The 15,585-nt window shown below is 43.5% G+C and overlaps 1 protein-coding gene across 1 annotated transcript in view; it reads left to right on the top strand.

Annotated features, from left to right (window-relative positions):
- The window catches only part of CACUL1 (CDK2 associated cullin domain 1), a 53,333-nt gene extending 38,007 nt beyond the window's left edge, over nucleotides 1–15,326 (top strand). Inside the window, exons 6-9 of the mRNA XM_024555557.4 lie at nucleotides 153–242; nucleotides 3,427–3,565; nucleotides 10,381–10,424; nucleotides 10,866–15,326. Coding sequence (XP_024411325.1) covers nucleotides 153–242; nucleotides 3,427–3,565; nucleotides 10,381–10,424; nucleotides 10,866–10,906 — 314 coding nt within the window. The 3' untranslated portion in view covers nucleotides 10,907–15,326. The remainder of the gene's footprint in view (nucleotides 1–152; nucleotides 243–3,426; nucleotides 3,566–10,380; nucleotides 10,425–10,865) is intronic.
- Nucleotides 15,327–15,585: the final 259 nt, after the last annotated feature.

Genomic DNA, 15,585 nt, shown 5'->3' on the forward strand with positions numbered 1-15,585 from the left:
TTTTGTGTATAAACTCTTCAGTTTGTCCTCTTGGGCTGTTCTTTTCTTGCACTTGTTTACCCTTCCGCCTTTGGGAGAAATAGTAATAGGAGGAGAAACCTTGACAGTGACTGCTACATCATTTTTATATCCCGTTTTTCTTCTTTTTTCAGCTTTACTTTTAGAAGCCCAGTCCACACCGTTTCAGGTCACACCTTCCACTATGGCAAATATCGTGAAAGGCCTGTACACGCTCAGACCAGGTAAACCCATCCGGCGTTTCTTTGGGGGCTGCATTTGCTTGTCTCTGGTAGTTCCAGCCGTATCCGAGAGGACAGTGTCTCTCTGTATGTTTTCTGAGGCCTGTTGGTATTTGGATTTGTTACGGCAAAAAAATTTGAGCAGGTACTCAAAATTGTGAAATGTAAACTCAGATCTCAGTTGGAATTCTCCCTATTCTAGTGAAAACCAACTTGTTTAGGAACTACAGGAAGTAATTTGTAGGAGACACTTTTGGTGACATTGATTCTCTTGTCTAGCATTAATCTTGGTCTTTTTTGTTATGGAGTTTCTCCTTCACTTCCTCTGTGCGTAGGCATCCACTTTCACCATTCCATCATGTTATGTAACTTAAAGGCCTGTTATGTGACTTACAAGGAATCCACTGGGGGGCTTGGAATGTACTCTCCTTCGTAAGGGGGGATTTTAATTACATTTTTGTGAAACTTTTGTCATTTGAGGATTAAGTGAAATAAAACCTGATCTAAATTGCTCACCACAGTATCTGAAAATATAATAAGCATGCTAACATTAACTGTGATTACTATACGGTTGGGTCCAGTGGTTATTTTAACTGGCTGCTTGTTTGCTTAATTTAAAAGACATGTCAGAATTTAGCTTGCTAAAAACGGAAACCAAGTCCAAGTGGAGGTACTAGGGGTAGAGTGTGGTGTCAAATATCTCTTTTCCAGGCCACTTTAAACAACTAGTGACCTTCGCGGTATTCAGATTTAATGTTACTTAAATTATCTGGTCTAGTTTTGTTCTTCATAATTTTTAACAACTTATCTGTATAAAGTAATTACTTATATAAGGTAGCAAAAATATTTTATTACATGTGTCCAATAAGCCGATGTTTTTCTTCTAGTTTTGCAGATTTTTGAATTTCATTTTACTAAATGTAATGAAATGGCTCATGAATTTTTCTTTTAGTGCTAGGTTATGAGTGGTTTATTTTATTTTATTCTGGAAGGCATCCAAGTGAAGTTTGACAGATTTCTAAATTCTGCCTTCCAAGTAGGCAGCTTTATCATAAAAGCTCTGGCTTTTATTGTAAGTAATAAATTGCAGAATTAAAATAATCACTATGGGTAGAAACACTTGTTCATCTAAATGCTATTTTATCTAAGTTTGAGCTCTTATAATAGGACTAACAGACTTGTGAGGAGAATACTATATTTGAGACTTGTCCTTTCGAAAACGTGAATTTTATCACAGACTAACCTTTTGTAACCCTAGGCATTTTCTGAGATACGATGAAACACACCTTGACGTTTACATGTCTTGCCCATTGTGCTTCTGGTTTATTAAAGCAGCTTTATTCACCTGACAGATTAAGGTTAAAATGTTTTGAAATCGAATTTTAGGTGTAAAAGTTTCTTTCATTGCACTGGTTCACATGGGGATCTTTGTCTAATGAATGCATCTGAGTCAACCAAGGAAGTTTTTAAACTAGATTCCTGGGCTCTGCTCCTTGGAGATGCTGATGGCCGTTACCGTTTCAGTATGTTTTCATTTGATCTTCAGAAGCACAGCTTAAACGTAGTTGTAGCCATCCCGTCCTGCCCTTCGTTTAATACACACGCTTTCTTTGTTTCTTCACCTGTGTTTTAGTGGCTGCCTGGAGTCCCCACAATGGTGGGTCTGTTTGACTCCTGTCGGCTCGCGCTGATTGGTTTGTGGTTCCCCAGAGCACGACTCTTTCTGAACCGTACTGGAGCTGAGCTAGATGTGGGGTCACAATTGAGGACATTTTGCCATGGGCTTGTATAGACGTGGGGGTGAGCGCATTGGCCCTTGTGTCGTTTTGGGGCCTTATTATTATTTTTTTTGCCATCGCTAATGTAACTATTCTGTTGAAAAAATTTTTTTTAACTTACCAATGACCCAGTACTACACAGATTAGTGTAATTTTTTCAAATTTAGAATTATATTTACAGATGTTACAACTTTTAAATTGAGCCTACTGGAATAAATAGAGCATTGATGTTTTATGGTTTTTGACATGCATATTTAAGGTGTTTTCCAAGAGGGAACGTTTGAAAGGGCCAGATTAAAGAACCCAGAAGGGCCACTGTGCTCAGTTAGGGCCACCAGCGCGGAGAGAAGGCTCCTCTGGACGTACACTTGCTATAGATGTGTGTTATTTATAGTCAGAGTTCAGGCAGCGGGGGAAGAGCTTGAGTTTATTTCAACTTGGGTTTTTGTGAATGTTAACAAGGCTGTTAGATTCTGTTTTTTTTCTTGTAGACCATTCAATCCTGCCTTTCACTTACTGGTTTTAGTGACTTGTAAAAATGTTTTGTAATAAAAATATTAATTCATGTTGAATGCAAAGATCTCTTAGATTTCTCTTTGCCTGTTTTATTTCTGAATGTTTTTCTTTAGATTATTCTCTTGATCATTTATATTTTTTAATAATTAAATAACTTTTAATTCTTTTACTGTTATATATATTTAATTTGCCATCATTCAGCATGGGTCAAAATAGGTTTTTATTATTTCAAAAGTACTTACAGTTATCTCCAGCCTGCTTGTTAAATGTTTAATTTCCCCCCCATTTTTGTAGAACTTTTTTATATGTCTTCTTCTTATTCCCTGTCCAGCTCTATTCTTGGTCCAGTATATTGTTTTAACTGATGCTCTGCAGGGCTGGTGTCTCCACCAAGCCTCTTCTCTCCCAGTTGCTTCCCACTCAGAATTCTTCGGTTATCTCCTTCATGTTTTCCCTCATACTTAGGGTTTTTGAAAAGACCCATTTAAGAGGCAGGAGAGGGGATGTGGGGCGGTAAATGGTGATGGAAAGAGACATGACTTGGGGTGGTGAACACCCAATCCAGTACAGATGATGTGTTATAGAATTGTACCCCTGAAACCCATATAATTTTACTAACCAGCGTTATTCTCAATAAGTTCAGTAAAAAAATAAAAATAAATAAAATTCTGTTAACAGAAATTTTCACTAAATTTTGCTACATCAGTAAAATGTGAAAACATCTGTTTTCTTTACATTGTAAATTCTTTTTCGAAAGGAAATTGAACCTCTTGTATGTTGTTTATCAGAATGGGGTTGTACTTAGGTTTAATATATATTGAACAAACAAAATAAACCTTTTCCACTTAATTTAATTTGTATGATTTTTAACAGATCTTATCCTTCCCTCACAGAGTGGGTCCAGATGGCTCCGGCTCTGTTTTCTAAATTTGTTCCGAACATCCTCCCCCCAGCGGTGGAGTCTGAACTTGCTGAGTACGCTGCTCAGGATCAGAAGCTGCAGAGGGAGCTTATACAGAACGGTTTTATGAGGCAAGTTTCTCCTTTCGTGACAAAGTATGTCCGTTTCCTCAGGTCAGGTTGGCCTGGCAGGGGAGGGGTGTCGGGGTTCTTAGACGGGACGTAACTGCACGAGGTCCAGGTGCTGCTCCCCGGAGAGGGGGTAGCCCCTGTCTGTGGAACGTTCAGGCTGGGTTTTGATTTTATGGAAGCTGCTCTTCACTTAAGTGGGTTTCGAAGGAGGGATTTCTCATTGGGGACAGTTAGGCTGGGCTGCCCTCGACAGCTCTTCCAGCTTCGATCCTCTCAGATTAGTTACGAACTTTTGGAAAAGCATTGTAGAAATTTTATGATCAGTTATTAGGTACTTTTATGACTAAGCTAGTATAAAGAGGCTGTAGGTTCTGATTTTAATTATTATTATATTATTATTTTAATCCTTACCCGAAGATATGCTCATTAGCTTTAGAGAGAGAGGAAGGGAGAGAGAGCCTAACATCGATGTGAGAAACATTGATCAGTTGCCTCCCGTACGCGTTCCAACCGGGGATTGAACCTACAACCTAGGCACATGCCCTGACCGGGGATCAAACCTGCCATTTTTCGGTTGCGGGACCATGCTCTAACCAACTGAGCCACCTGGCCAGGGCTAGATTCCGTTATTCATATTTTCACTTTGCCCTAAAGTCTAGTTGTTTCTTCTTAAAAGTAGGGCATCTCTAATGTGGCCAGAAAGTTTGCCTCCTTTGGTTTTGATATATACACTTTGCTAATTTCTCTAAAATTTACAATTCAGTATCATGGCTGTAACCCAGAAAATCTTGGAGAGTACATCTTTTCAACTGAAATAAATTATATAAAAACTTTGTGATTCCCCCTGGGAAAACAGCCTGTTATGTCACTGTGTCACTGAAGGTCACACAGTGCCTTATGTTTTCGTAACTCTTACTCTTTACTACATTTTTACATATCTTCTCTTGTTGGGGTCTGTGGCATCGAAGGAAGAAAGTTATGGGAAGGAAGGTGTCTGGGTTCCTCACTTTGGCTTAGCTGTGACCGCCAGTAGTCGGTCGATCCTTGACTCACTCACCTCCCTGGGCCTGCGGGTGGACATTCACTTTCACAGGTTCTGAAGCCAAATGAAATCTGAGTACTGGACTTGACCGAGATGACTGTTACCAAGTCTCTCGTTTCAGCATAGGTCAGGAGATAAAGCAGATGATTTGCTCGCCTGTGGGTTGGCACTTGCTCCCAGTTTGTCCTGGTGGCATCTATGTTCATGTGGTAGTGGGCGCACCAAGTGCCCACTGGTCATTTACCCACCCAGGGAAAGGCTCAGTGACGCTGTGCAGGTAGACAGGCCTCTACTCCGGCTTTCCTGTAGCAGGTGAGGGAAGGAGAGGCCAGTGGGAAACGGAGGAGTGTGAACAGCTAGTTTTTCTCTCCGATGTCCAATGGTCACATGCGCTGACATTAACTGTAATGTTTGTAACAGCACAAACACATTATTTTCATACACAGAGTGAGGCCACTTAATGCCATAGTAGTTTTACTTCTTTTTGAAGAGCTAATATATTTGTGTGATTCAAAAATCAAAATGGTACACATTGAGATTTAAAAGTGTAACTGGGAAGTTTCATTCTCTCCTGTCTCCTCATCTACTCCCACCTCATTAGGCAATCATTGTTTTAGTTTATGATTCCTTCCAGTGTTTTTCTGAATATACAGATACAAGCAATTACAATATATGTTCCTATTTTTAATTCATTCCTTACACATTCTGTTGGGTAGATACACTATGACTTATTTAACCAGTCCCCAGTAGGTGGCAACTTGAATTACTCCCAGTCTTTTGCTATTACTGACAATGCTGTAATGAATACTCTTGTCCCTGCATAACCCTGTACCTGTTGCGGGTGCATCTGGAGAGTAAAATCCCGTAAGTAGGGTAGCTGGGTCCAGAGTAGATGGAGTTGTAATTTTGATTAGTATTGCTAAATTGCCCTCCAGAGGGGGTTGGGCCATTTTGATATACACCAGCAGAGTTTGACAGTGCTTGTCCTTCACGGCCTTGCGTACAGGGTATGTGGTTAATCTTTTGGATTTTTGCCAATCTAGCGGGTGAAACATAATTACACAGAGTTGGTTTAATTTGTGTTTCTCCTTGTGAGTGAGGCTGAGCGTATTTTCATGTTTGTATTTCTCTTTCTGAAAACTGCCTGTTCATGTCCTTTACTCATTTTTCTATTTGATTGTTAGCCTGCTCTTTTCTTAATTTCTAGGTGTCCTGTCTGTAGTAGAGATACTGATTCTTTGCCTGTGATAAGACAGTTATTTTCAGTTTGTCTTTTGACTTTGCTTTTGGTGTTGGTTTTTCTTTTTAATTTTAAGTCCATGTAGAAGTTTTTTTTATCGTTGTGTAACTATATCAGGTTTTGTCTTTTTCTGGCTTACGTGTTTTGAATTACAGTTAAAATTTTTCCTTATATATTTTAAAATAAATGCAGAATAACCTGAGTGTAACTTTTATTTTTTTTTTTTTCAAATAAAAATGAGGGGGAATCACCGTAATTTTAAAGTCTTTTATCCTTTTATTTATGTTTTATTTGAATGTTTGCTTTTAATATTAGAGATGAACTATTGGTATCTTTAAAAAACAAACAGCCTTCTGAAAAGTTGTATTTCTGCGAAGCAGTTCAGGAAGTTAGATGTCTCTGTTAGATGTCTCCTTGAGTTCATCTTTCAGAGCAGTGTGGGCAACTAAGCACATCCAGGGGCTTTTCCCGACCTTGGTTTGGAGCTGAAGTAAGACGACATGGTGCAGGACTGCTTGGTGTGTGGTAGCTCTTTGGTAAAATTTGGTTGGGATGAGTAACTGACCCCATAAATAGTTTCATGTCACATTGCCCTTGACCATGAAGGACTAACACGGCATTGTTCTGCCAAGGCCAAGTTGGTCTTATTCTGGGAAGTGCCTTGGAGCTTGAGTGTAAGTTGGATTTTTTGTTTCTGTTAGTGGAATTCTTTCATACACCTTCTGCCTGAAATGTAAATGTAGTATTCCAGGAGATGACAAGATTAAAATGTTTTATAAACTGAATTGGGCCATTTCTAGAATTAAGTTAGCAATTTTTTCACACTTGCTGTGAGGATTAAGGTCTGCCTTATAAATTATTCTGATGGGTGCTTAGCACAGAGTAGGTCCTCCCCAAGCTGACGTTCTCAGACTCTCTTGCCCCACTGCTGAGCTGGCCCAGCCAGGGCAGAAAGGATGTGCGACACCAGATGTGTAGCCACGGGCAGAAAGCCTGCCCAGCTTCCAGCTCGTTTCCCGCCCCGCCAGCTTTGATGGCTCCCTGGATATTATTTGGCTAAAACTGTTTTAGAAGAAATGGTGTCCACTAATCCGAAACAAATAAAAGTGAAAACCTGGTGCAGGCTATCTAGCGAGTTCTATTACTGGCTCTTCTGGCTGTGAGCAGTCGTTTTATGTTTACACCTAATCAGCCACACGGTTCCCGTTCAGCTTTGCAAACTGCTTTGTCCTTTAAGATTCCGTTCCGCTTACATGTGTATGGAGTCCTGCATAGGCAGTCTGCAGCTGTAATGTAGGTGGCACAGAGTCCGTCTTTGAAATATTTTGAAGTAATGCATGAATGTCGTGAAATATATCCTCTTCTACATTTATTGGGCGGATTCTTTTAAAAAAAATTTTTTTTATTGTTATTCAATTACAGTTGTATGCTTTTTCTCCCCATCCCTCCACCCCACCCCAGCTGAACCCACCACCTTCCCCCACCTCCACCCTCCCCCTTGATTTTGTCCATGTGTCCTTTATAGTAGTTCCTGTAATCCCCTCTTCCCGCTGTCCCCACCCCACTCCTCCCTGGCTATTGTTAGATTGTTCTTAACTTCAATGTCTCTGGTTATATTTTGTTTGCTTTTTTCTTCTGTTGATTATGTTCCAGTTAAAGGTGAGATCATATGGTATTTGTCCCTCACCGCCTGGCTTATTTCACTTAGCATAATGCTCTCCAGTTCCATCCATGCTGTTGCAAAGGGTATAAGCTCCTCCTTTCTCTCTGCTGTGTAGAATTATTGGACGGATTCTTATTTGAGCTGGAGTTTTTGCAAAAGATCTTTAGGTGCGTGGAAATTCAATGTGGACTTACTTCAAAGCTAGAATTAACATATAAGCTAAGATCAACATACTGTTTTCATCTGTTACCTGCGTAATTGGACTGTTGTCAGGGAAGGCAGGTGGGTGTCTGTTGTCAAAGATTGCATCACGGAAGGTATGCTCGTTGGGGAACTTCTAACGTGCACGTTCTGAGATGAAGCGTCTCATTTAGATCAGCCTGTGGTCCTCTACAAAGCGGGTGACAGCTGCCTTTTAAGGGCAGATAAAATGTTCTTTCTGAGTAGTTGGTGCCTGGATTTCTGGAACCAGATAGAACCTTGCAGGGTAGAGGTACTGCTGGTCTTTCCTGCGGGAGGCCTACTGCAGCCCGGGGCTTCTCCGAGGAGCAGCGGGGCTCACCTTTCCCTACTTGCCGCCTTAGGTGGTACCTTCGGCAGCCTCTCGCATACTTCACATTCATATTCTCCATCCTTTCTCCTGTTGTTCTCACATCTGTGTTTTTCTCTCTGGTATTTCTTGCATGTTCAGTTTTTATTTAGCACGTGGGGGTTGGGAATGAAGGTTGTCCATAGAAGTTGAAGTTCCAGATAGAAAAGCCTGCACTTCCTTTTTGGTTAGCACTGACTCGCCTGCTGCAGAGGTACGTGGTGAGCGCTGCTGTGACGGTGCCAGTGGAAGCAGTAGTGACGTAAGACACGCAGCTGGCTCCCCTGGTACAGCCGTCACAGTAGAGATGTTTAAAAGTGGTGTTGGGACCTCTGCTGAGAGTTCTGTAGGCTGCCTGGGGCCAGTCGGTGCGGGCTGGGAGCCCGTCTCTCTGAGTGCTTCTCCGGGAGAAGAGCCCTCCAGAGCACTTGGCATGCCGTCTCGCTGCCGGTCACTCCGGCTTCTCACCCAGCCCAGTAAGGGGTTTCTTTCCCCGTCTCGGGCAAAACCAGAGCACCAAAGTGCGAAATTTTAGTAATCTGAAAGATTATTCAAAAGCAGGAAATCATTACTTGAACTAGCATTTTAATCATCTGTTGAGGCCATTTATGAATTATTCACTAATTTGCTAATTCAGCAAATACTTTCTGCTGTGTGCTAGACACTGTTCCAGGTACCAGGTGAACAAGGCAGGCCTAGTTCCTGTTCTTACGCAGCTTGCACTGGAATGTAGGACATACATAATAAATACATAAACAAATTATCCCAAGTAAGTGCTGTGAGAAGAATGAAGCAGAGCATGGGAGAGTGAGTGAGTGACTGGGGCACGGACAGGGGCGGTCCAGGTGACTTGGTAACATCAGGCCCAAGGAGGAGACATTCCAGCCAGGGAGTAGATGATGAGATAGCTGACTCAGCTAACGAGGGGGAGGAGGGTTGCAGGCAGAGAAAATGGGAAGTACAAAAGTGCTGACATGTCCCAGAGACAGACCGAAAGCCAGAGTGGCTACAGCACAGTGACCAGAAGTAGACGAGGAGGGTGGAGAGGGAGACAGGAGCCAGACCTCACTGGGCCGCGAGAGTGCATTTGAATTGCTTTTTGTCGGGAATGGAGACCCGCTGAAGGGCTTTAATGGGAGGCATGAAATAATCTTATTTGTGCTTTTACTTAAGATCACTCTGGCTCTTGTCTGGACCAATAGGGAGACTCTTGCAGTTGTGTAGGGGAGAGATGATAGTTTCTTGGAGTGGGGTTGTCGCTGTGGAGTGGGTGAGGGGGTCTGTTTTGGATTATGTTTGGGGAGAAAATGCTCCAGAGTGAGGGAAAGAGGAATCAAGGATGAGCTGGGGCTCTGGCTGAGTAATTGGGCAGATAGTGGTACCTTTATTGAGGAAGGCTGGGGGAGGTGCGGGGATGGTGGGGAGTCAGCATCCGTTCTGGCCACAGTAGATCGGCAGTATGTATAAATCGTCCACGTGGCAGTGGAGATGGGCAGTTGGATCTGCCCCTGAAGATCAGGGGAAATGTCAGAGCTGCAGGTACAAGTCCAGGACCCACTGGCCTGTGGGAAGTATTTCAGGTGACAGGACTGGTGTCATTATTGATCTAGACTTAAGGAGGATATACAAGGAAAAGAAAAGTGGCCAAGGACAGAGTATTGGGCAGAGTCAAGAGCTAGTGAATTGGTCGTTGTTACTCATTTCTTTGGCATTTTAGTCCATTGTCTTAATTACTGTCTGAGAAACTAAAAAGACAAAAAAAGGGATTTATGGGTAACATAGGACCTAGTCAGAACCTCTGTTTTCTTATCTCTAAAGTGGAACTATACCTTCTTTGGTGTTTGCAGATGAACTGGTGAATGTATGTAAATGTTCATGTTCTTCCACCTGCAAGAAGGGTATTCGTATTCATTCTTGAGATGCTGAGATTTTTTCAAAAGCTTTAAGCCCCCGTATAAGGTCACTAGGGGTGTCGATGGCAGAACCTGGAATAGTCTTCAAAGACATTTTAGTCTGAACCTGTATCTAGATCCTTGCGGATAATCCCCCCTTCGTTGAACAGCTTTCTGTATTTGTAAGATGGCACCCTTTAGCTAAGAATATTCAGGTTATAAGTGACTCAGTTACTGTTTAAGTTTAATGTCTATTTTGAAATAGGTTGTTGGGTAGAATTGAAACACCTGCTGTACTTCTGTTATCAGTTGTGTGGGTTATTTCTCCTGTTGGGCTGTGAGGAAGCCAGGCAGGTCTTTTGACTCCCTCTTCTTTCTTTAATCCCCAGAGGTGACCAGTCCCGGAAGAGAGCGGGGGATGAGTTGGCTTATAGTAAGTAATGATGCTCCTTACCGTGTCGGATGGTTTTGTGATGTGAGATGATGTGAGATGGCCACTGGCAGTGACCCTGCAGTGAGTATAATGGCATCCATAGTGTCCTTGATGGTGGTCTCCTGAGCCACCCTGTGTGATCAAGGACAGCCTGTTCTGCAAGCTGTGGCCGCCTGCAGTCCAGGGGGTGGAGGTGGTTCTCAGACGGTTGTCAAGAGGCCGCCAGATTCTGTCGTCGGCTGGAGTGGAACAGTGACCCGTCTCAGTTCCTGATGATCCAGCCCCCTTTCACTCCACCCAAAACCACTTAAAAAACAAAACAAAACATTTTGGGGTGGCGGATTGGGGTGGGGTGAGGAGCAGTTAAATGGGCAGATTCTTACCATTATCAGATGCTGTCTGCTATTCATACCTTGTCCTGTTCTTATGATTTTCTTTCAGACAGCTCATCAGCATGTGCGAGTTCCAGAGGGTACAGATAGTGAATGTGTTGAATGTACTTTCCTTCCTGAGAAAAGGACGCGCCGGGGCTGCAGAGACTGTACTCGGGGCACAGCGGCGCCCTGCCCTCGGGAGCTCCATCACAAAGCTGTTCTTGGAAGAGGATGTTGGACTTCTCACTTTGATTTGTAACTTAAAAAAAAAAAAACTAACAAAAGAAAACTGTCAGTTGCTGCTAGACTTGGGGTTGATTTTGAAATGGGCTAATCTATCTGTAGATTCTGTGAGGAACAGGTATCTTGAAAAGTGATGTTTTTTTAAGTGAAACCCGGCAGCCCAAATCAGCAGCTTTCTCCAAAAATGTAAGAGCAAAAGAATTGTTTTTAAGCACTGTTTTATTCACTTGTGGACTTGGCCCTTGGCATACTGGTTTCACACATCAAGATTCCTTTTGCTTTAAAATCAAGCAGATCATTACTATACAGTATTTTTCACCCATAACCAAACAAACCCCTTTAAAAGAGTTGGTCTTTGTGTAGCATTAGAAAGTCCCGTGAAAGGAGAATACTAACTCTGCTTTTGCTGTTCCTTTCCCCCCATTAGTTCACAACTTTTTTCTACTCTGTGCCTTGAGCTTTGTGCACTTTGCAACTCTGTGACCCTGTTGTCAAACTCACACATATGTCCTGAAAAGTTTATGGTGTCATGGACTAACCCCCATGAGACGTCAGGTGTGACTTCGCAGCGGGATGCTGAGTGAGTGGGCAGCAGAAACTTGTCACACGTGGATCGGACCCCTGCCTCCCGTGGCATATCCACGTTAATGCTGGGGACCAACTCTCACAGAACATTTCCATTCCCTCTCGCACTGCACATGATTCACCAGCTGGATCATAGGCATTGCGCTAGTTCAGGGGCAGCCAGTACCCTGGCCCGAAGCTCCCCGTTTAATGTTGTGAACCATTCAACAGTAAGAGCTGGCTGCTGCGATGCTCTAGGAAGCAGATAGGTTGTTGCATCCAAGTGTAATCAGTGGTGTGGGATTCTTGATCCATTTCATTTTAAATGGGTGAGAGAAGTACTTTAAGTCTGCAGTCTGCATCTTTTATTTTTTTATTTTTAAAATTTTTTATTTATTTATTTTTTGAGTCCAATAGAGAAGTAGCACTGCTATTTTAAGGCCCCTTCCCGCTGTGGCAGAGCTGTGTTTTCTATTTTTCTGCACCCACAATGCTGTTTAGGTCCTATTCAGACTCTGAAGCGTATTCTAGTTCTTGAAAGGCAAAGAAAAATAGATGTGGTACATGAAAAAAATTTGTTTTCTCTATTCTGTGTGAATCTAAAGTGAGCATTCTGTGAGCCTGTTAGGCCATGTCAGACGAGTATTTACCCTCGGAGAACTCGGAGCAGGAAAAGAAGACGTTGGAGGTATCGTCACACCTCCGATGGGCAGGTTTCTCCTGAGAGTTGCCCCTGCCAACCCAGTCTGTCCTTTTCTGGGGAAGGGTGAGTGGGAGACTTGGAGGAAGTGTGCTCCTGGGAGCAAGTGCGTTGTCTGACAGAAGCCCTGTGTTTGTAAAGTTACTATTCAGAGAAGGAAGAGTAAAGGTTGTGAGGTTTATTTTTGAAAGTACTTACCAAGCCGAGCAGGAGGAGTTTGTGGAGGGCTTGAGTGCGACTCGTGAAGTCTGTCTGGTGGGTTGTACTGGTAACACTGAATTGCTGCAAGGGTGTACGTGGGCCCCCTGTGCCCTGTGCAGTGTGGTCTGCTGAGCCAGTAACATTCTAGTAGCACGGGAAAGTTCCACTTTACCGTGAGGGCCAAATTTGATGTTTCTCAGTGGAATGTTGCTGCAGGCTTATAAGTAACACCTGCAACTAAAGTCTCTCCTGAGTGGTTTTAATAATATTTCTGCAAGGAATAAAATTGGAATTTTTTAAAAGTGAATTCTTCAGTATTTTAATAATATACCCAAATGCTTTTTCTGGGAAAGACTGTTCTTTGGCCAACAACAGAACTTTCTCTATAAAAGCATTGTATTATGATATGAATTGGCATTAAAATCTTTGGATGTATTTGCATTATTAAGTTAATGGAGAAAAATTTTATATTGTCTTCTTTTATTAATATAATATATGTGTGAACAAAATGTCAGCAAAGTCTGTAGAATTTAGTTTCTCTGAGTTTTGTGCGGTAACTGCAGCCAGGCCTGGGGTCAGGGCTTGGTGCTGCGAAGCTGTGGTGGGAAGGCGCCCCGGGGTGGGGGTGGGGGGGTCTCCACCTCCTCCCAGTGCACGTGACCTGTCCTCACTCATTTGCACCCCCGAGGTACGTGGCAGTAGGAGGGACCAGCTTCTTCATTTCAAGGCAAAGGTGACCTTGCTTATTTAATTGGGATTCTTAACAAAATTCTCACTTTTCAACATGAGAAGAAATAAGATTTGTCCTCCATTCGGTTTTGATGAAGCACTGTTTGCCAGAAAGTTTTTTCTCCTGTTGACGTGTACTCTCGCCAGTTAGAGTGTATACTTTCCCCACCCACTGCAGTCCCGGCCTCTGTGGGCCGGGTCAGGACATGGGACCCACGGGCGGGTTGCCTCGTGCGTCCGCACACGCAGTCAGTTTGGCTCAGTGCGGGCGTGTGGGGGCCGCACGGACAGACCCTCCCCAGGGAGCCATTTCAGTCACACTGAGATGTGACATCAGTCACACTGAGATGTGACGTGGAAGAGCATAAACAGGTGACAGCTGGTTGGAGAGACGTGCGTGTCTTAAAGTTCGGCCCGAATCTTCAGTAACAGTGTCATCTTGTGCCCTCCGTGGTCACAGCGGCACCCAGCCCCACACACCCTTTGTGTCCTTTGGGGGAAAAGCAAACCCCGGCAGTCCTTAGGCAGAGTCAGTGAGAAGAACAGAAACCTGGACGCAGGGGTTGTGCGTGGGTACATTTTGTGGAAAGGTTACATGTTTCCTGTCCCTCTCACAAGTTTGAGGTAGCTGCCCCCCATTTCTTCGGGGTATAGGATGAAAGCCGATCTGCGGGTGAGAGATTGCAGAAGAATGGATGCCCGAGGCCAGCAGACAGCACAGCGCCCCCAACCCCGCAGAGGTGCCAGTCCCCTTGCTACACACTTTCTGTTGGGTTGCAGATTTGCACACGAAGAATTCCTCAGGAAGAGTTTGCACATGCATCGCCTCGCAATATTCTGCACAGACTGAGCAGGGATTTGAACGTCCATCAGCACAAGGAGAACTTCAGAGCGGCTGTCTGTGCCGCGTGCTGGCAGAGCTCACCGCGATCCAGCAGACAGGCTGGCTCCCTGCAGGAGTGACACGAGCAGGAAGGAGCGGAGCGCCTGTGTCGTCTGGCTGACGAGCCTGTGGACTCCTCCAGAGCAACCGTCCAGGTTTGTCGTCGTCTTGGTGAGGCTGGCTGTGTTTTCCTCTCCGTTTTCTGTTTTTTCTCAATTACGTGCATGATTATCACGCAAGGTGTATTGCCCTTAAGCCCAAAGTCAATTGTTTAATAAGCAACTAGTATTAAAATAACTGAACATTGTTTTAGGAATATACACTAATCTGAGATATTAAAAAACTTAACAACTAAAAACCAACACAAAATGACCTACTTTTGCTATCCATTCATTGTTTGATGTTTTCAGTTGATTTATTTCCCTATGGTGTCGCATTGAGCTCCGGAGTATTGTGTTTACTTTACTGCAGGTCTGGGCCCCTTAAGGGGACTTTGAAATTTAAGATCAGAATGTGAATTCCTTGACTGATGCCCATAAGAGGTGTATAGGGCCTTTTTGTTTGTGATTACTGGTTTCAGTATGGTTGCATAAAGCGAAGTTCATGTTTATCAGAAGTTAAAATAGAGGTCATGGTAGCTCATGGAGAAATGGCTTTCTGATTATTTTTATTACCTTGTTGAAATTTGCCCCAGTTTCTGGCCACTGGAATACAGGGTGGGGCAAAAGTAGGTTTCTAGTGGTTCATATGGAAAATAATACAATAATTAATAAATAATACTACAGGAATAAACTCATGTGTTCCGCCTGCTCACAACTGTAAACCTACTACTTTTGCCCCACCTTCTATGTGAAAGGAACCCTGTTCTTGGAAAAGAATACTTTCCTGTCCCCACTGTTTATTACTAAGTCATTGACACTCGCTCCTCCACTGGCCAAGACCCTGTTTTGAGCCTCTTTCCACGGCCAGGTGGCACGAGTGCGCACTCCGGTTCTGCTTGTGGTGGTGGAGTGGCTGTGGGAGACTCAGCAAGGGCTACTCAGAGGTGTGCTCTCGTGAGACCCCATGTGTATGGTGCCCCTGCCGGGCGGAAGTTATCTTCATTTCTGGTTGGACTGGATTGTCGAGAAAAATGTCAATGGCTTACAATTACAAGTCTGGGTGAATTCTGTGGTTTGAAAACAATAAATATTTTGTATTGATTCTCACATGTCATTTTAATGTTGTGACTGTGTACTAAACTCAGTAAGACTGTGGAGATTCTCTTCCAAGGGTATGTTCTGATAAACATGACGATTTAATTGCTCTCATTAGGCCTGTTGGTCAGTATCACAGCCATGCAGTTCATGGGAAGCCGTGCACATGTGGAGCTGTGGGGAGCTGTGGCTGGAAACGGGAGTGCTCGTGAGTGAATGGAGGGTCGGGAGGCTTGGCACCCCCACCTGCACAGCCAGAGCCGGGGTGAAG

This window comes from Desmodus rotundus, chromosome 4, assembly GCF_022682495.2.
Source record: "Desmodus rotundus isolate HL8 chromosome 4, HLdesRot8A.1, whole genome shotgun sequence".
NCBI lineage: Eukaryota > Metazoa > Chordata > Mammalia > Chiroptera > Phyllostomidae > Desmodus > Desmodus rotundus.